The 21,837-nt window shown below is 39.6% G+C and overlaps 1 protein-coding gene across 6 annotated transcripts in view; it reads right to left on the bottom strand.

Annotated features, from left to right (window-relative positions):
* Window positions 1-7,455: 7,455 nt before the first annotated feature.
* Window positions 7,456-21,837, bottom strand: part of FGFR2 (fibroblast growth factor receptor 2) — a gene marked incomplete at its 5' end in the record, with an annotated part of 82,060 nt that continues 67,678 nt past the window's right edge. For all 6 annotated transcript variants that reach the window (XM_080620839.1, XM_080620835.1, XM_080620838.1 and 3 more), the window contains 8 exons: window positions 7,456-7,880; window positions 11,598-11,703; window positions 12,489-12,626; window positions 14,626-14,696; window positions 15,987-16,109; window positions 19,483-19,673; window positions 20,443-20,553; window positions 21,180-21,301. In XM_080620839.1, the coding sequence (XP_080476965.1) occupies window positions 7,716-7,880; window positions 11,598-11,703; window positions 12,489-12,626; window positions 14,626-14,696; window positions 15,987-16,109; window positions 19,483-19,673; window positions 20,443-20,553; window positions 21,180-21,301 (1,027 nt within the window). In that variant the 3' untranslated portion in view covers window positions 7,456-7,715. The remainder of the gene's footprint in view (window positions 7,881-11,597; window positions 11,704-12,488; window positions 12,627-14,625; window positions 14,697-15,986; window positions 16,110-19,482; window positions 19,674-20,442; window positions 20,554-21,179; window positions 21,302-21,837) is intronic.

The following is a 21,837-nucleotide window of genomic DNA, read 5'->3' as shown; positions in this document are numbered from 1 at the left end:
GTGGATGGTTTTTAACTACCGATGTGGCGTGTGCTGTGGGTGCGAGGTGGAGGAGGCGTCAGCAAGAGAGACAATGAACACAGCTCTAGGAAAAGCAAGGGGCTGCTGCCTCTTTCCTATCTGCCTGCAATGAAAGAAACAAAGTCTAAAGAAAGGCACAGGAGGTTTTTCCTCCTTGTTTGTTGCAACACCGAGAATAAAGGGGGCTCAGCACATATACTACCTATGTAAAGCCAACTTACATACACGAAAAATAAGAGATTACAAGAACCAAGTGTGGATGCAAGTGACATCTGTCATATTTAGGGCAGTTGGTACCAAAAAAGAGACCAGGCATGAAATTCTAGGGTGATTTTAAGACTTGTTGGAACCACCCTGAATATAACTGTTGTTTCCCAACTATTAAATCAGATGAGGATCCACAGAGTATTTGTGAACAATGAAACAAAAAGTCAAACGAAAAGCAAGCAAAGCACTGCCAAATACTAAAGGGGAAAAAAACCCCAAAAATTTTAACTCACAATAAAACCATTTTTCCTTCAGAATTTTTATCTGGTTAGTAACATTTTTATTGACCCTTCCAGAACTCTGTCATGATCCCATCTATTACGTGACTACTGAAAAGTTATATGGCATTAGCTTTATGATATAGCAACTTGTAGGGCTGGACCTACAAAAAGCCTTGTACAGATCTAGTCTGTACAGATAATTAAAGATACTATTTTTACTGAAAAATACCAAAAAAAAGGGCTGCTGAACATTAAAAAAACAAACCAGTGGGTTATACTTCAATGGCCAGTTGATAAATAAATATTACATCTCCTCTGACATGAACGAAGTCTTGGATTACATCAGCTGAAGAAGTCCACCATTTGTTATAACAGCTGTCAGGGAACAAGTCTTGGAAATTTTAAATTAGAGGGAAAATATGAATTTGGAAAAATATAAGTAATAAAAATTTGCCTATATAATTCCCTAGGAGAAACCCTTGGGTTTGCTTTGTTAGTTTGTTTTCTTTCCCCAGATCTATGACTTGAAAAATGCAAATACTTCATAAAAAAACCCTAATTGAAAAGTAAACGAAATACAGTCAAGAAAACTGGTAAGATGAGTATTCATGAAAGAAAATGCTTCAGCAATGTTGGATGTACCAGGCAAGCTGCATGCTGGCAGCTTCACTTCAAACCCATTGGCAGCTTCACAGGAGATGAGCACACAGGCATTTGGGTTGGCGGCTTCCTGGAGCTGATGAGGAGAAAATGAGCAGTTTCATAAGGAAACACTTTGAATTAAGAGCGAGTGCCAACTGCACAAGTTTTATTCTCTCACCTCTCTTTTTGCAGTGTATTTCTTGCTTGTGGTAGACCATTACTTTCCCTTCAGCTGAAAGCCTTGACATACATCTTCTGCACCACCAGTACAAAGGTTGTACAGAGAAGCTCCCTCACCTCCTCAGGAAACCTCATCCCTGTTGCAGGTACACACAATCAGAGTTTCCCCAGGAACTCTGGCACTAACTTCCTAACACATAAGTCTTGAACTCCAGGCATGATGCAAGAAGATGCAACTCCACTTTCTCCAGTGGAGTCACACCCACTCTTTCCAGACCTGGATGAACCCTGCTCTTCTGAATACTCAAACCATCATTCCCATGGCAGATCCTTGACTTACTGAATTTAGCAGTACAGCACTATTCAGCTGTCAGTTTGTGCATCTCTGTGGCAGCAAACTTCTGGACAAGAGAGTACTGTAAAGCTGCTGAATAGCCCTTAAAGAAAATTATAGTCATGCCAGGGAAACATGTCTAGACAAAATACTGCACCTCAGCTACCTTCTCTGAGATGTTTTTCAAACAGTCCTTGGCTGTATTGATTTTTTTCCCATAAACTGTAATTTCCTTTCATTCCAGTATAATGGGACATAGATTTCTCCAGACAGCAGTGACACTGGGGCTCTCAATTGCTGTCCTATTTCTCTACTCTCTCCTTATTGCCTCATATGCCACAGCAGAGGAGATGAGCTGCTCCTATGCCACAAAGGTATTAATCCTCCCTGAATATACTTTGAGGCTTTGGAAAAGCTTGCCCAGTAATTCAGGCAACCTGGTCCCAGTACAGGTTGCTGAATCAGTGAAAATGATACCAGGCTCCTTACACCCCATCCTGAGATATACTGCCTCCTGCTCCCACTTACAGTAACTTGGTTGCAGGGCAAAAACAGCTGGAACATCAGGAAAAAGTATGTCAAAATACTGATAGGCTTTGAGCAATATAAACATCATTGATATCTAGAAGTGTACTTCTCAGGAAATACTGGTATTTGGAATTTATTTATAATATTCTTATAATAAATAAAACATTTTAAAAGTGCAATTATTTGCAGTACTTGGGTGTCACTTTGAGTTAGTCCAACCATTCTGTATTAATAAAATCAAAATACTAGATTCCTATTTTGACCTTATCATTGCCTGTTGTTCAATAGTTGCAACATAAAATGACTTCATTTCCTCCTGACAAGATGATGCTGATAGGGTCATGTCATTCTGAAAAGGTCAAAATACTTTATCTTCTGCAAGACGCTCGTGCTCTACAAAGCTTTTGACAAAACAGTGGTTTTCCACTGCATAGGAATTCAATCAGAAAAATTTTGGCCAGCTGTGATAATCAAAAGCAATCCAGAATGTGACTTTTAAAATCCAAATGCCTTAATAGAGGGGGATCTCTCTCTTGTTAAATGCATCATTAAATTGAATTTACTGAACAATACATCCCACTGACAACTTCAGCATGAGCCAGTGCAGCTTTCCAGAACTCCTTTTCGGACCTGGGTTACCTTTGGCCAATAACTCAGATTTGCAAAACCATGGAAAAGTATCAGCCGGAAGGGACCTTGGAGATCATCTTTGCCAACCTCGTGTTGAAAGCGGCGCCTTAGATTAGGTTATCCATGACCCTGACCAGCCAAGTCTTGAATATCTGCAGCCAGCCAGATTCCACTGCTTCTCTAGCAGCTTATCCCAGTGTCCAAGTGGTCTCAGTGAAGAAACTGTTTCTAAAATCCAAATAGAAACACCCTGAAGCAACTGGTGCCTCTTACCTGTTCTGTTTCTGCACATTGTGAAGAGAATGACCGCCTCCGTCTTCTCTCCTGTAGTAGTTTTATGGAAAAACTGGTTAGCAGGAGATTTACATAGGTAAAAGGGGATAAAAATGAACACTCGCTCTATAAATTCTATTGCATTTAAGCTACTTGGAACATTTAGGACTCACACCAACGAAAGCTCGGAAGTACACAGACGTATCTACGGGTGCAGAAGGATTGAGAGTCTTTCCAAGCACAAATTGCTGGAGATGACTTATGCTTCATCCATCACAACAAATCTATTACGTTAACTGTGGAAAAATCAATGACACATTTTTATACTAATTAGATCAAATGATGCAGATACAGAACTTCCTGGTTACAGAACGGACAGATGACCCTTCAAGAACAGGTGCTCGTTTGCTTTTTTTACCTTCTATGTATAGCAACTGGTTTTGTCCCAGTTTTTTTCCCTTGAATATGTTAAGCTATTTAAAAAACTTCCTAATGAAACTAAAGCACATGAAGATTTCTGCAAGGTTTGCTAAAGGACTTGTCTTCTGATGGTTCTTTACCTTCCCTTAACAATAACAGACACAGATTTCATGCAGCACTACGCACATGCTTGAAACTTCTTGGACTGAAGAAAGTCTCCAAAACTTGTCATTCAGGATCTGCATGACATGAGCTTTCCCATTTCAGACTTGGAAGACAGAAGGAAATTCTATAGCCAGCTTACCTAACTGCTGGGTTTTGCTCACTGTTGAGCCATGCAAGATCCAACTGGAGGAAGGTCAATGGCACCCAAGGGTACGCTTCTTCCACTTATTACTTCTATGACCCAAAAAGTGTGCCCTTCCACTTAGCCCAAATGGGTTTTGTTCCACGTTTCAGGCACTGACTTGGAGTTCTTATGGAAGAGACCTTTACTATTACAAAAATACTTCAACAGCAGTCTATATACTCTTTCAAGACAACCCTTGGCCTTCTCTTGATTTAATTAGTGACATTGAGATCACTGAATCTCTCACTAAAAAGTTGGTTTCCAGACCCCATGGTTTTGTGGTGCTCTCTTCTCAAGGGTTAGACATGAAAATTACTACTTTGTACAGAGCTTTGCTCATGTTACTTCCAGAAATAAAACAGTGAAGTTACTTCTCTTTTGACAAATTTCAAAATCAGAACACAGTTCAACTCTTCTGTAAAAGCATAATGAAACATATATTGAATATGAACAATATGAAATCAATAAAAAGTAACAGAATAGATGTAATATTCTTATCTGGTGTATGTATATATATTATTGTTAAAAAGTTGGGAAAAAAACCCCAAAACCAAACAGGCAATATGAACTTATTTATGGACTTGAGACATAACAAACCTGGTTTCTACATTCATATTTTCTCTTATGTTAACACTGTGTTGATTTGAATCAATACTTAAACACAGGACAAGAAACAATTATGTGCTACAGGAAACTGCGTACACACTGAACATAATCCTCGTTATCTACATCAATATAAATTCATTTCCTGATATAATGCTACTTTTCATTATTGCTGCTGTTACTAATGTCAACTTCATTTTTAGATGAGATAGTAATCCAAATTCCTAACCTCTTCTTCTAATAAAAGAGCCAAAAGTAATCATGGCAATAAAGAACATTTCCCCTTTGGACAAATGTCAATGCCAGATCTTATTTTCTGCTACCTATCTTCCTCTTGCCATCCCACAGAGGATGATCTGCTTATCCCCCAGAAACTGAGGCTTCTGTGCCCTACTCTACAGCCAGTGTTTTCATAGAAGGAAATTAAATAGTATGAAATGGAGAAGAAAGTCTTCAGATAGCAGGAAAGAATAAAAGCTTTAACCAGGGATTACACTACAAAATTAGGAAAATTGCATAATAAATATACTTCAGGCAGTGTCTGTGAAATTGTGGTCTATCCCCAAGGTGTAAATCTACATCTTTGAGAGCTAAACTGGAAAACTAACAATGGAAAAGCAGGCAAACTGTTTTAAACAAAATCAGGGTAACCAAATAAGTTTACATCATTTAATAGCACCTTTCCATCACGATTCTGAGCATTACATACTGTTATTTTTAAAAGACAAAGTAGTAAAGATCAATTAGGTTCATTTTAATAGAAGCAGAGCAAGATTCAAGTTCTTCTCATACCCTTTAGGACAATCTTAAAGCCAGACGTATGTCATCCAGACTACTGTGGTTTCAGTCAGGCAGCAGCTTCCATTGCTGCTAATAGTCATAGATACTGTGGGGAAAGGGAATTGTTATTTTTTAGTAGAGCCATTGGGAATTTTTCAATCAGATAATTCTTAGTTGGAAATCATCAGTTTTTTAACAAACACTTTTTTTAGAGTTTCTTGGGATTGGCATAAGATTTCTGGTCAAAATAGAAACAGACAAAAAGAAACCAAAGATTAGCTTGGTGTCTGGAGTACTCTTATAGCATGTGGTAAAGACCAGGTTCAACAACCCTTTTCTGGCTAACCTGCAGCAGCAACGTGACCAAGAGTTTCCCATTTCTCAAACAGAAAATGGGAACCTTTTCTATTTCTAGCTATTTTGGTGTATCTTCCTTCTGTTTTCAAGTCTAAAACCCCCAAGTTTTGTACCCTCTCCATAATCATTTTCTTTCCATTCAATTTTTTTAAGATCTCCTATACAAATGGTTCTCCAGCCTTTCCACTATGAGTGAGGAATCTCACTAATTAAAGGATACAGACTAACTAGAGAAAATATTCTATGTCTACACTATGAACTGGTTTCCAGCAAAGAGCATCCCACCCCACAAACACCAAAGATTGTACATATATTTACTCAAATAATCTGTATTATTCATGAACAGACATTTTATGAGACAGGCAAAAGTATTATTCCTGAATGAACAGCTTGGTAGCATAGGCCCTCTGATCAGGTCAAAAGGAAGCATTTCTGGATGTGTTCCACCAGTTGATGTTCCGGAAACCATTTTTTATGACACAAATGATTAGGAAAAATAAGCTGCATGACATTTATTTTGTAATTTTAACATTAATATCTGTAGAAACATTTTATTGTCAGTACAAAAGTTAACAGATTTTAATACTTCTTTTACCCAATTTAAAAATAAAAGGACAACCAAAACAAAACACCACCACATAAAACAGTGTAATTTGCATTCATATTGCATGGCCATATCAGTGTGAGTGTCCTGAAAGTAAAAACACAAGACTTCTGTAAAAAGATACAAACAACAGTGATATTTTAGCAGAGGCCAGTGCTATACCTACTGTTATGGAATGGATCAGAAGGAAATACTGGAGTCAGCATGAATTAATCCCTTAAAAAGATGCTGATATTCCTATGGCAAATTGTCATTATAAACAACAACTCTCTTTTTAACTTAAGCTACAATAGAGGGATAGTCTAAAATGCAAAAGATACAGGCCAAAAGATCTGGAACCTATTATCCAAACTCAGGGAAGAGAATTGTAGTTAATTTGATGCATGTGCAACTCAGGGTAGAAGCTCAGCTCCTTTTAGAGCAGTATGTTCTGCTATGGTTATAGACAAATTCATGTCTTTCCTTACTTTAGGAACCCTCTTTGAAATTTTCTTCTTTTTTTCGTGTGTCTGTGTGGAATGATTCCGCTTTTTGGCCACAGGAAACATTTCTAAAGAGTTAAACTGGTAAAGTGACAGGTATTGAGAATAAAAGACTTGTTAAAGGATTTGGCTTTGATAAGAATAATCATCTGACACTGAAGTTTTTAAAACACAAATAAATCAAAAGTTTAATTCCCCCAAATTAGTTATATACTGTAAATATTTCTTTTTTTTAAAGATCTGAAAACTAGTAAAGTCTGAGCAATATATCTACTAGTTCTCTGTGCTGCCTGCATAGAAATGCCATTTAAATTATAAAAACACAACAACCCTATAAACGATTAACTGTTTTGTACATTACCAATTAGTTAATAAATTAATGATATACCATTTTCCCTGAAAGCAAAGTATTTTCCACCTTTGGATGGTGAAAATTAAGAAATTCTGTGTAAGAACAGCATTTAGCAAATAGCTGTTAAAAAAGAGACTAATTCGCTAGGTGGATTGGGACATCCATTTTTAAATCAATACAAAAAATAATTCATTGTAAATATATATAATATATATTTATACATATTTTGAATATATTTACATACATCCAGCACCTATATACTGCATTTGTGCTCTGTAAGTGTGTGCCAACATATATTTTCTCCAAATATTACAAAATAAACAAGAAAGGCAGACCCAGAGTTTGCCTCAAGTCCAACTGGTCCATTGTACAAAGAAAGTCTGTTGCAGCTTACAGGAAGCCAGGGAATTGATAGCAATGGGTATCTAGACACAGTTCATAAACATTCTTCTTGTTGGGAATGCTTAAAAGTTGTGAATTCTGAGATTCTTTATGTAGGTTTTGAACTGCTTTCCTCCAAGTTTGGGGTTTTTTTTTTCTCCTTTTTCTTCTTTTTTTTCCATATTTCATATGTACAAGCAGAAACATTAAGGTCCTGGAGAAAAGATTTTGTTTTGTATATGGTAGGTAGCTTGATGTCCTTGTTTCTTTATTCCTCTGTATGACTTCTTTTCATGTTTTAACACTTCCATTCATGTGTTGGTACTTGGGAAGACAAGGTTCATAAGGCATTGGATCGGGAGAAAAAACAGAGTCATCACCTGAAGAACACGAACTCCTCGTGTCAGGGTAACTAGGTGAATATTGTTCGAGAGGTCCACTGAGGTCCAGATACTCCTATGACAAAAGAAATAAACCACATTTTTAGACAGTAAGACTGACAATAGCATGTTACTGCTGCACTGATTTGGCTTAATCATCCCATAGGTGAAAGAGGAGTTTAAAGATGACACTTATTTCTGTAACACAATTGCATTCAAACCCACCTCTTGCTTAAATATCTCATAAAACAAGACGCTTGGATAGAGAAAGAAAACCCAAACCAATAACACAGTACTTTTCTGAAGTCCAACATCACCAGCATTAGCCGCGCCACTGGAAATAAACTTGTCAACCACATCAAAAGAGGACTTTTCACTCACAATGATAAAAATGAAATTTCATCCTAAATAGAACCATTTTTCTTTAGCACATGGTAATGATTTGGTGAGGGAAGGATACTTCCAACATTATATTCCTTTGGTCACTTTGAATCTCTGTTTTATATTCTGTGATATTAAATTTGTGTTTAAACATGCAGTGGCATACACGTAAAAAAGAGCTGAAAAAGGAAAATAAATTCACCAGATTTTGGGGTTTTCATATGTGTGTGTGTGTGTGTATATGTGTGTGTGTGTGAGTGAGTGTGTCCCAGAGTAGCTATGACCAAAGCAGTCATTAAAAAAGGAAATAATATCTGCTGAATCCAAGTTTTGGGTTAAGGCTTTTTTGCTAGAAACAACAGTTTTGGCAAGAGAATAAAGTTATTTTTCCCCTTGAAATGTTCCTTCTCTTTCAACTTCTAAAGGCAGCTGCATTCATTTAAATGCAATCTCTTCATTTGCTAAACCGCAAGTTATGATCGTACTGACGAGACAAGTCTTCCACCTCAGTCAGTATTTTATGCTGCTGTGCTTTGGTTTGGGGTAATTTAGCTCTTCAGCTAACATATTTTTTTAAATCAGAAATTCAATCATTACCATCTTATAGTTAAAAAATGCTCACCATTTTAAAAGCAGTGAATGTAAGTTTTAAAATGCCGACAAATACGGTAGCCAGCAAGAGAAGGCAGTTTGGATCCGTGATTACTGCCTACCTTGCCTTTAAAAAATCCACAAGGGCAATCATGACATGTATTTCTTAGGAAACCAGGTCTACATGAGCAGAAATAATCAACCATTTTCTAGACAGACAGAAGAAGAAAGTATTCCAGTATCAGAAGAAGGTATTCCAGTATCTGAAGAAACAGAGCTTTCTCATGGGAGATCAGGCGTGGCTTGTCACATCAAAAGACTTGATGTAATTCAGTTACGAATTCAGTATTTAAGGTGGGCTTCTCATCCCCTCTCCATCTTTCTTATCCAATGCGAAGGGCCAGAGCCACATAAAGGGGCATAAGAAGTTCCCAGTATCAGGTTGGTTCCTGGTGTTGATACAACAATATACCCTTGAGGTTGACTCTTGGCAACTTCTGCTTCTGGGGCTCTAGGAAACACTCCATGCTACCCATGGAAACATCAGAAATAGGGTCTTTTGGAAGGGGAAAAAAATAACAAGCAAACAAAAAAAAGCCCCCAAAAAACACCAATGAAAAAACCCAACAAGTGATGATTATGGAGAAGAGCAAGACATTACCATTTAAGCAGAAGTAATCACTTGCACAAACGCAGAGGAAGCTATTATTGGCTGCCGTAAAAATTGAGTTGTTGGGTAAACTAGGCTGACTCTGTACCAACAGTGTCATTCCAGGGGGAAAGGAAAAGTGCCACTGTAGAGAGGACAAGCAGAAGTACCATCACACTGAGGCATGATGGACCCAACTTCAGGAAACCTGTACAGATTACAGGTCTCAAAAGCTACGGAGGAAAATGGGACACACTAGAGTTCTCAGGAGATACTGAGTAAGAACATGACAAGCTTTCAAGAACATAAAACATGCTGCAAACACAAGTGAAATAATTTGCTTTCTATGTCCAGGGTAAACAGGACAAACCCCAATATCTTCTGTTGAAAGATTAGATTAGGGAAAGCTTTCAGGAAGTAAAGCTAATGAAACAAAGCAATAGACTGTCAAGGGGCAATGCAGAAATACAGCAGTGGAGATCTTTAAGGACAAGTTACATAAACATCTGTCAGGAATGACAAACGTATAGTGGATCCTGCCATAGGCCGATCAGATGGACTGGATGTACTCCTGAGCTTTTCCCAGCCTTTTTTCTTATGATTCTAGTCTAAAGTAATTGACAGAACCCTAAAGGCCTTTTCAGGTTACCTTTGAGATCCTTCCAGCTCCATGACTTGGGAAGGCAAGATGGTTAAATGCACACAAGAAAGCAAGCAATATCCTTTCCCAGGCTTAGAATTGCAGCCCAGAACCTCCCTCTTCAATTTACAAGTGCATATCCAGTCCAAGCCACCCAGCACTCTGCAGCGGCAGCCAGCCCACCTCCAACAAGTCTTGTGAAATCATATATAACTTAGGCAGGAAAAGATGCAGTTGGTCTGGATGAGGGGAAAATGGTAATGATACGCAGAGCTACATTACCGACTCTAAAGGGAGCACACACATATTCCTACCCCATCTCTGAGCCACTCCTTAAGGTGCCACCTTTTAGAGTAAGCCTTAAAACCAGAATCCAGGCAAATATATAGCTGCTACTGAAGCCAAAGAATCTTTTTCAACTGGATCTACTGAGCAAATGATGATCATAAAAAATGGGATCTCTTTACTCAGGTTCTCCTGTCACGGCTGTTACACACACACTTTCTTATAGCTGCATAATAATCCATTTTTTTATTTCTCTGACAATTATGAAAAATCAGAAAGTAATACATATATGTATATAAAACAATCCAAATCTTTTTCCCTACCTTCTTCTCCCTTATAAAGAAGTAATAGCAAATCAGAGAAATATATTTTGAAACTGTTAAATCAAGTTGTTGCTACTTCCCTGAGTGTTTTGCCCTTTTTCTTCCTCCCATTACACATATAATTTCTTAGAATAACAGGAATCCATAAAACATTTCTGAGACAGCAAGCATTTTCCCTCAAAAGAAGTTTCCACCAAAAGAATCAACATTTCCATCACTTGTGATCTTCCTCAAAGGTGCATGTGATTTAGTGATAAGAGAGCCGATTCCTGTGTGAATACCCTAATCAGTGTGTTCCTTGCTAAAACTAATAATAACTCAGACCTCCGAAAGAATGCTCTTCAAATAAAACCTTTCTGCATTCATACACCCCAACCTGAAGCAGTGTCAGGCAGGACCTTTGGATAATTGGATGACTGTTCACACATTCCCTATGGGTCCTCCTTCCCTCCACAGAGAGCTATTTCAGTGAACCTAATTCACTCTCAGACATATAATCTGAAATCTACTATCAACAGTTTCTCCTTTTCTGACCTAGATATCATGGCTGGGAATCAAACTGAGTCGATAAATGAAAAACACCATGAACTCTACATATCTCCTTCACATGAACCTCACGTTGAAACATATACATCGCCTCTCAACCTGCTGCATGCAGTCCCTCCCTCGATACTGCCATGCTCAAAACATCAAAAGATGCAATGAGAAATAAACAAAAACATTTTAAAGATGTGTTTCTGTTTAGATACATAAATCAAGGCATAATGGCAAGAAACCGAGGATTTCATGCGTATAACCTCAGAGGACAGCGACAAACAGAACAAGAAGAGAACTTGAGCAGGATTTCATAATTGAATAAATTCCATCTGTCTCCTGAAGCATTTGTCCTGATCAGCAGCTTTTGGAGGGAAACAATTTACCTACCTCATTAGTTGTGAGAGTGAGAATCCGATCCAAGTCTTCTACCAACTGTTTGAAAGTCGGTCTCTGTGAAGGCACAGCATGCCAGCAATCTCTCATCATCATATAGCTGTAAGAAACACACATTTTCTTGGCTTAATTAAAATCACGCGTTTCCTCGCAAACCTCTTCAGACACAATGCTCTTCATCACAAGTAAAGCACTGACTTCGCCAAAACCGTGTGATATTCCCTTCCTGCAAAGGTGTATTTCTACTCCTGAATCTCTTCCCCGCTCCCCCAGTGTCTAAATTGCTTTTTTGTGGACCCAATTCTGCAGCCTTCTTTCCCAGGAATTTCAGTGGTTTTAAATTACTCATGCTTAAATATTTGTGCATGTCAGGGGATTGTGGTCCTTGTGAAGTGAAGAAATTAAAATGTGTAAGAAAAAATACATTAAAAATAGTTAAGGGTTCCACTGAAATATCAGAGTGGGAAAACACCCTCCCCTCCATCACCAGGAGATAACGGTGTGCTAACGCAGAAGTTCTCAGATGTGTTTTGTTGTGTACAAAACCAGCCTGATGTACCTTACATATATGTGTGCCATTTAGGCATTTTCATGTTAATGAGATTAAAATAAAGCAAACGTAGGTGTAAAAACACTGATGAAGACAGGATAGTAGATGATCTCTTCTTTTTTCAATGGGATCACAGCAGGGTGTGTAAAGAAGATGCTTAAATCCTCTGTCAAACATTTCCTGAAGACCTTTTCATACCTTTTCTTTACATATCTTACACATGTGTATATCCATAATTTTAGAGTCCAGCAATTCTGCTGGGGGTAGCATTAACCATGTGAATTCAGTACACTTTAATGCCCTCCAGTCCTGGTATAGCAAATAAGGGCCCTTACAGTTCATTGGTGCAGTTGGCAGGTTTATCCATTCGGTGCCCTTCTTTAAGCAGCTTAAAAAGTTCCTCCACTGGGATTCCTGGGTAGGGCGATCCTCCTAACGTGAAGATCTCCCACATTAACACACCAAATGACCAACTACAAATAAAAGAGAAAACTGCATTAGTAGGTCTGCCTTACTGCTGGAAACAGAGATGTGTCTGTGGCAGATGCAGTGACTGTTGGGGCTTCTCTTAGGAGATGATGAAATCAGCATCTGCCCAAAGCAGACCATGGAGTTGGAAGAAAGGAACCTCAAAGCTCATCCAGCTCCAACCCCTGCCACGGGCAGGGACACCTTCCACTGGAGCAGCTTGCTCCAAGCCCCTGTGTCCAGCCTGGCCTTGAACACTGCCAGGGATGGGGCAGCCACAGCTTCTCTGGGCACCCTGGGCCAGCGCCTCAGCACCCTCACGGGGAAGAGCTTCTGCCTAAGAGCTCATCTCAGTCTCCCCTCGGGCAGGTTAAAGCCATTCCCCTTGGCCTGTCACTATATCAGTCCATTAACTGGATATATGCCTGGGCAGCATATAGAAATAGGGACTGACATGAGCAGAAAGGTCAGAAACACACTCTCTGCCTTTGTCTGCTATGCTCCAAACACCCGAGTTTCCAGGACTATTGCAAAGAACCACGTCTTCACAGCTTAATTACTTACAGAACACTCACAGCTGAGCTGGATTGCAATGATGTGGCAGGGTATTTTGGAAAAAAAGCAGACTGCTCAAAACAAAAATATTTTGCTGCATTCTGCCCTCCTATTTTTTATTATTAATTGTTGTTAGGAAATGAAAGAGGATCATTTTAAGCCAGTTTTCCTGCCTGCTTGCCACCTCCTCCAGCGCCCACCTCGCTGGCAACCCAGGGCTCTTTGGCAGGCAGCTTTGCCAGGTAAGCTGCAGCACACAGCTTGTACTGGCTCCCCAGCTTCTCTGCAGCTCTCTGGGCTTCGAGCAGTGTATTTTAGCAAACTGTTTGCACAAACTTACAACAATATTATCTTTAGCCTTCTTCAAAGCCACCATGGGGCCAAGAGGCTCCAAGTTCCAGCACTGAAACCCGTGTGCTGCTGAAGAGCTCAGGTTGATTTTCAGTCCTGAGCCAGTGAAGCGGTTTACTTCACATTTCCTTAAATATTTTTGCCAAGATGTTATTTTAAAACAAAAGTGGGATTCACCCTTAACCTGTGTATAGTTTCCTTGTAAATACTGAAGAAAAACCTCAGCAAATGCTTTTCTCAAGGAGAGCGCAGCTCAAGAAGTGAACCCATGTTAAAGAATGAGGAGATACCCTTTATTTTCTCCACCCTGCCCTTTTTCCCTTTAACCCTGCACTGACATGCATAACCTTTTAAAGCAGTGCTGGGAAACATCCAGCCCTTTACAGTTAACAGCTTCTCTTGGAGAAATAAAAACCATGAGATCTTCATCTGCACTGCATAAAAATACACATCTACTTCAAGCAGAGTGCACACGAGTACTGTAGATGGGCGTAGGAAACAGTAATAGGAAGCAGAATAAATCCTGAGCAGTCGGGTTGCATCAGCCAGTGGCTTTTGTGCACACATTACAAGATTTGAAGTGTCAGAGTCCAGTGATTTCTGCTACATGGGAAGCACCAACACTTCTGAAAATCAGAGAGAACTTTCCCACTGTATCCAGCCTATGTTTTATTGGACCTAAACTTAGCACGCAGTTTTATAAGAACTTTTTCTTTCTTTCTTTCCTCTCATGTTTTTTAACCTGAAGGAAGTCCAGAGTATGTCAAAAGCCAAGCAAATTAGATAGACTCTTTGTAGCTGCACATCCGTAAATAAGTTCAAGGGGGGGAACTTCCGCACTGACAGAAGGAGGTTAGCATTTTCCACCTTTCATGTGCTTTGAAGCTGGGCAGATTAGTAACAGAGCACTGGTTAGCAGTCTACCAGAAAATCCTCACTTTCTAAGGGCAACTCCTGCTCCATCTATTAATATGTGAAACAGAATAAAAACGCTTAAAGGTAAAGGACAACAGCAAAATACACTGAAAACATCACAAATGCAAACCAAAACAACCCTCCCTCCACCCCTCAAAACCCCACTCAAATAAGGCCACTTACACATCACTTTGATGCGTGTAAACTCTGTCAAACAGAGCTTCTGGAGCCATCCACTTTACTGGAAGCCGTCCCTGTAAGTCGGGAGGGGAAGGGAAGAGAAGTTAAACCAGTAGCAATTTAAAGGACGATTTCAGCACTGATTTTTCTAACAGATTAATCAGTTCTTAGAGAATAGTCTGCTAATGCAAACCAGCACAGAATTTACCTTCAAAATTTTAAGGGAGAAAAAGTAAAATGGGCTAAAATAAAGAGGGCATGAAGAAAAATGGATAGAATCATTGAAGATAAAATTAAAAGCACTGAGGGCTCCCCAAAAAGTTCCCACATTGCTTGCTGGGAGAACGATACAAGAAGCAGCTCTTTAAAGACAAAAAATCCAATAAATAATCCTCTGAAAAATAGGCCTGCCTGCATAAATAAGGTTTTTAATAAGAATTTGGGGTTTATGTTCTACCTTTTGCAGTGACCCAAAACTCAGTCACAACTGCCTGTTGCTTTGCGCAGAGACAGCCCTGCTCAGAACCCAGGAGTCGCACTACATGTCAGAAGGTTCAACTCCTTCCAGTACTGATGTACCCACACCTGATGGCTCTGAATTTTGGAAGCAGGCAGATATTATCATTTTTATGCCATTAATTACTCAATGCTTTATTTTGATAGATAAGCCCTTATACATGACTGTTAATAAATATTTATACATAATATTAAAGCCTGTAGAACTGCAAAGTTCCCATCAAAACCCAAGCGTAGCTCATCAGATCTTAAGAGATCCCCTAGGAAAGAGGTGTAAGCTGTTCAAACTAGGCATCAGTAACTACCTATCTTCTTGATTTGGTACAAATTAAACAGCAAAATGGTGACAGAGCAGGGAGTAAAAACCTGTTTTCTCAACTTGTAGCCCCATTTGATACTACTCCTGTAACTTGTACATAACATAACAAATACAGGCAAAAAGCATAAAGCTATATGTGGCATTACAACACCTAAACAGGACTTGCATTAGGGTGATTTCTAGCACTGTTCATGCAGTGCTTGCCAAGATTCTCCACTTGGTACAAAATGTGCTGGAGCCAACAGGAATATTTCCACTATTTCAAGTGACTGGAGTCAGGGACACACAAAAAGCAATTCCCGTATTTTAGAATTTCTAATAAATCATACAATATACAGCCTCTTTGGTTATCTTTTAACAACTGTCATGGTAAGAGAGGACAGAAACTTCTGTCCTTGATCCCTGTTTTCTGTCTGAGATGAAAAGTGAGGCTGCTGTACAAGAAGCCCATTAAGTTTACAACTGCAGTTTTTAAGTGAAACATTGAAAGAAACACTTGTTTTCTGAGATAAGAAAACCATCCACTTACATTAGTAGTCTTTTTATAATAATCTATATTGTTGATGTCTCTGGCTAAACCAAAGTCTGCTATTTTCATGACATTATTTTCAGTCACCAAAACATTTCTTGCAGCCAAGTCTCGATGGATACACTGGAAAGAAAAGGGAAATAAAAAAGGCTCACTGAAATAAACTGTTGTAAAAGTTAGATTACTTCCACACTGTAAGTAAGCCTCCTTTCCAGATTTTAACCTAAATCACAAGGCGAGAAAGTCACCCATTTACTAAAAGCCCGTGAAATAAGGTTGTCTTTCTTTCTGTAGTCCATCCTCTCATCTGATGTTATCCAAGTTGAACACCAGCCCTAAGAAGCCTCTTAGAAAAGCCTGGTTTATTTAAGACTTGTATTTTGCTAAGGCTGACAGCCTCGGTGGTGACACAAACCACGCCAGGTTGTGTTTGTGATTCACTCTCCATTACCTGTGCCCAGGTACAGGTATTGCAGCACTTTCATTACAGATACTATTAATGAACGTTATATTGCTTCTCTTAAACTATGTATCATCTCACCAGAGCTAAAACCTGACAGTCTGGAGCAGTGAAACCATTTTTAATATAGAAGAACTTAATATGAAATATAACCACAGTATATAACTTTAAATTAGATGTCTAGAGTGTGTGAATTTACTTCAAACCTAATAGTATAACAATTTAGTTATGAAAAGGAAAGAAAAAGCCCAAAACAGTCTAGGCTTGGCTGTTTGCTTTTAAAACAATATGTTCAGTTTCAGTATCAAAGCTCTCTCCTCAAAGACTTTTCCTTCATGTCAGCATTATCCTGAAAACTTGTAACTGATTCCTGACACTGAAAGTACATTGTGATTGCTCCGGATACTATTCCTGTGTTCAAGCTGCCTTACTAGGGTTCATACAAGATGGTAAGGTAAGAAACATCGTATTTGGATTCCCCCTAGGATATTCTACTTCTTTTCAAGTTAAATATCCTTCCCCCTTAATTTTGGATTACCCTTTATTACACTCTTTATTTCAGCATGTGCATGGACATGCTGGACTGAACCACTACAAAAATTAGACAAGAGCCCATTTCTTTCTTGCATTATAACCTGCCCCAGCAATTTGCTGAGATCTCTTATCCTGCATGGGTAAAATGAAGTTTCTGCTCCTCACTGGCTTAGCCATGGGGAACTGCCAGGAAAACCCTGCTCCAGCAATGCCTTTATGTGCACAGGACCAGACAACAGTCCATGCTTCCGGCATCAAATCAGTCTTGTAATTCACCTTTAGCAAAATGTACATAGGTCAGCCTTCCTTCTTCCCTGTCCTTATTCTTATATGTATAAGAACACCCTCTGAGACACTATGAGCTCAAAGCAGCCAACCAACTACAAGTTCATAATGTCATCTGAGATACTCTAGGATATCTAAGGTGTCTGGATGAGACTACCAGGGATGACACAGGATCTGCAGCAGACCCAAGCCTTTCCAGAACAGAAGGCTGGGGGTACCGCTGAGCATCTCAAATGGAATGTAACACCAAGTGAGTCAAATCCTGGCACCTTCTGTCAGTATACTTCTCATATCCTGCATTTTTGCAACTAATGCTCTTCCTATCTTCTAAACGGTCCCCCTGTTGATTTCCATATCTGACAGGTTTCCTAGCTGACACTCTGGCCCTAACCATTTGCTGTCTCTTTGCAAGAATCTGGGCCAGCCCCTGTTCCTGGAGCTCCCCTGTGGTTCTTGCATGGTCCTGGAAGGTTAGAGACGGCATGCCAAGAGTTCTAAAAAGCATCCAACCAACTTTGGAAATGGGATATTGTTTCTACGCACAATTGCTTGTAAGGCAAAAACTTTATGTAAGGCAAAAAGTAGGTGCCCAAACATCTTTACTTCTTTTTTTTTTGAAGTCTCAGTGAGTTATTTATTGGACTGAAACAACAAGCACACTGGCCTTCTCACAGTTCCTGCATGATGGAAATACTGTGAGAAGACCAGCTCTTATTATTTCAGTTCAGTAAATGGATCCCTAAGGGCAAAAGAACTAGTAAAATACAAACAGAAGTGGTGGGATATCTGAAGAACAAGAATGCACAGCTTAGTATGTGCTGCCTTTGTTTTCCCTCTGCCTTGTGCAATGCCTCACACTCTGTCAAGCTGACCAAGTGCTTTTGCAAAGGGTTTGTGTCAAGGTGAAATGATGCCCTGTGCATCTCTGTGAGCTCACACCTTCTTGGTAGTGTTCTGCAACAGCACTTCTGAGCTTCTCAGGTGGATGCTTGTTCTCAAGATTTGATAATCAAAAGATTTCCTTTTCCCTTCACAACAGTTCTATTTTCTTGAGATACGGCTCATTGCCAGGAAAATGTTTCATTACTCTCAAAAAGAGATATCCTGAGGTGCTTTACATAACACAGGACTTATGCTTACTCCATTAGATTTCTGTCTTGGTGCCATGCATGTTGCCCTGACTACCCTACTATGCTAAGAATTATGCTAAGAATTACTGGTTCAAAATTAAAGAGTAAAAGCAAAATTAGATCTAGATTACACACACACAACCTCTACAAGTGCAGAAAAGCAGTAAAATCATGACTCCACACAACAGGAATGGAGGGTTACACTCAGCTCTGGTCTTCGGTTAAACACAGCTCCATACTTGGGAGTGAACATGACCAGAAATTAGTATAAATCCCGCTAACCACTCCACACCTTGCAGGAAGCACTTATCATCAATATCGGGTGCTCTGGTTTAGCCACTGGGTCCGAACACTACGCGGGGTATTCATGATTGCTTGTTCACCAAGCCACAGTATGTTTACAGTTAGTTATACAGGGATATTTAAGGTTTCGTAACTATAATTTAATCAAATTACTGGTTAAAAAGAAAAGCTGAAGAAATAAATGTCTAGGGACATGACAGGATAAATGAATTCTTTCAATAAGCTTGCTCTCCTGACAAACACCAGTTTTAAGTAAAGCGCATAATTTAAGTGACTAATTCACTCCATTTATTTTTGCCTCTTCTGTTCATTTCTGCCCTGGCATCTTGTGGTCTTCTTAACTCTGCCTGTTATCTTTCTGTAAACCCTCTAAGTAACTGAACACGTTTATTTTCCATCACTGTATGAAATGATTTGGTTGATTTGACTGGAAACAGAAGGCAAATGGTGCCTGCTGCCCCAGGGGTGGAATAATGTGACTTGTGTAATCAAGTGACCACCTGTGCTTATGAATTCAAACAGCAGATATGTACACAGTATTTACTTTAAGTGATCCATTCTGCGCCTCATTTTAGCAATATTGTTAAACAGTGATTAAAAACTTCAAGTGTATGAATTTTCCCACCGCTCTCCAACAGCATGGATTACGCAACTCATTTTAGAAGGGCTCTTTTCCCAATAAATTCCTGAACATAAACGAGATGAGAACAAAACCAAACTCAGAAAGTGCCAAACAAATACACACATCACGTACTCTGTGTAGTATTTGCTGAGTTCTACCTACTTTTTGTGAAGCCAGGTACTCCATGCCTCTTGCCAACTGGTAGGTGCATGACACTAAGTCCTTGAATGTCATCTGCTCTTCTGGTACCCTGTTAATATCAAACGAATACTCCATCCCCGGGGGGCGACGTGCTCGCAGGTACTCACGCAGGTTTCCTTTGGAAGCATATTCTACTATCACATACAACGGACCTTTGGATAAACAGAGGCGTGTGAAAACCAGAGTAAGGTCAAAGGGTAAAATGTTTTTATGTGAAGAAGCTTTTAGTGTTCTATAATGAATAAACTGAACCAATAAATGTTTAACTGTGAAATCAGTAAGGACAACTTGAAACAAAAGGAGGTCTAGACCTGGCCAAATGACTGGCCCAAAGCTCCATAGCAGGACAGCGGCAGAGCTACAATTAGTGTCTGAAAGTACCTAAACCCTGAGCCAGCGACTGTTCCTTTCCAGACCATGCCATGTACTGAACAGCAAGCATTTTCAGTCAGGAAATGCTGTGAGATCTCAAACAAAGGGAAAGTGCTTAAGATTTTTTTAATTTCCAGAGATTTATGCCATTCTGCATCACTTTACGTGACATAATTAGCTTTCAATAAAAACACTGTGGTCTTCAGAGAGTAAAAATGCTCAATTCAAATTCATGGGATACAAGTTCCACTAAAGCAGCTCTGATAATTCTGAACAACAGGCATGGGTAAAGCCCCTGGAAAATGTCATTTTTTCCCCTGCAGCCAGGGATTAGAGTTTTCATTTGATATAGTACCCTTTCTCATATTAAAGCTGCAAGTATAATGAGAGACAGGAGTTAAAATATTGCTGCTAAGCTAAGGAAATATCTAAAAATCCCATCACAGCATGACTGCTTCCTTAAAAAACTCTTGAAAAATTATGATTAATGAGACTTTTGCAGACCTGGTGGAAAGTCCTGCTTTGCTTTACTTTCTTTTCTCTACTCACCATCCTGGGTACAGGCTCCAAGGAGATTGATGATGTTTTTATGCTTCCCAATCATCTTCATCATCTCCATCTCTGACACCAGGTCAGACAGATCTTTTTCTGTAGCATCATCTGTACAAGACACAGGTTCAGTTTGTATTTTCTAAGTATGCCACCCTGAACTTCACTAAGGCTCACCAGTTGGTATAAAACTTGTGCTTCCAAATGAAGAATATAGGATTTGTTTTCCTATATACACTGTATGTTACACAAAGTCATATGTTATGTCCTAACAAAAGTAATCTCAGTCTCTGATAAACTGACCCGCTCTTCAATGTTGTATGTTAAGAGGCAGCAGTAGTATCAGACACGAAAATGCTGTCCTTAGCTATCAAACCTCCAATAACTATGCCTTTCCTGCAAACTAACCTTATAATTAAATCCCAAATAAATAGGCACCAACCACCTGGACTGAATGGGCTGGGATACACATATTGACAGCCCCTGACATGAACTAAACCAAAAGCAGAGAGACCCACACGATGCTAATATATCTCCTGCCTCCTAAATACTCACTGCTCAAGACAAACAGGCTGTCAAGGGCACAGATTTACACCCCAAACTGCTGAAGGCTGAGGTCAGCTATGTGCTCTTTGACCCCGCCATGATGACAGAGTTCAGATGCCACAAAAGAAACTTTTCGTGGATGAAGACTGCCATATCACCCATTCTGATCCCTAATCACCCAATTTTCTTACCTTTCAACATCTTGACTGCCACAGTCACTGCTTCTTTAGGCCTGTCTTTGTCAATCCCCACCGCTTCGGCCATGACGACTTGCCCAAAGCAACCTTCTCCCAGGGGTTTACCCAGCGTCAGCCTAGAGGTGCAAACAGGAGATTAACACTCAGCATCTGGTGAAGGGATGCAGCCAGTGAAATTCCAGGGCTAAATATAAAAAGCTTTCAGCATCTTGCTGTAGCACGAAGCATTTATCATATGGAACTAATGAGACTCTGTGTATGCATCAGTTTTCACGTGCACCGCAGTATGTTTTCTTAGGGATGGGATAGCGAGCATCTCAAAAGGGCAGATCAGTCACTAAACCCAGCCTTTAAGCTCTCCCTCTCCTTGTACTAAGAGGCTGTAGCAGGGAGACACAGCATGGAGGGGCAGAGCTTTCACAAAGCAGCAATCAACACATGAGCTTTTCCTGTCCCTGTAACACGGCCAGTCATCTTCTTTTTCACACTGACCACAAGGAGATGAAAGAAGTTTCTTTGGGAGTGTTGCCATGTGGTCGCTTTTGGGCAGCTGATGATTTGTGTGCCAAAGGGTGGTATCAAGAGCAGGGGGATGCTCTAGATATTAACTCCTGCGATACGATGGCACAGTTCAAACAGAAAGTAAAATCAA

This window comes from Psittacula echo (assembly GCF_963264785.1).
Source record: "Psittacula echo genome assembly, chromosome: 6".
NCBI classification, from domain to species: Eukaryota; Metazoa; Chordata; class Aves; order Psittaciformes; family Psittacidae; genus Psittacula; species Psittacula echo.
This window is presented reverse-complemented; position numbering and strand designations above follow the sequence as displayed.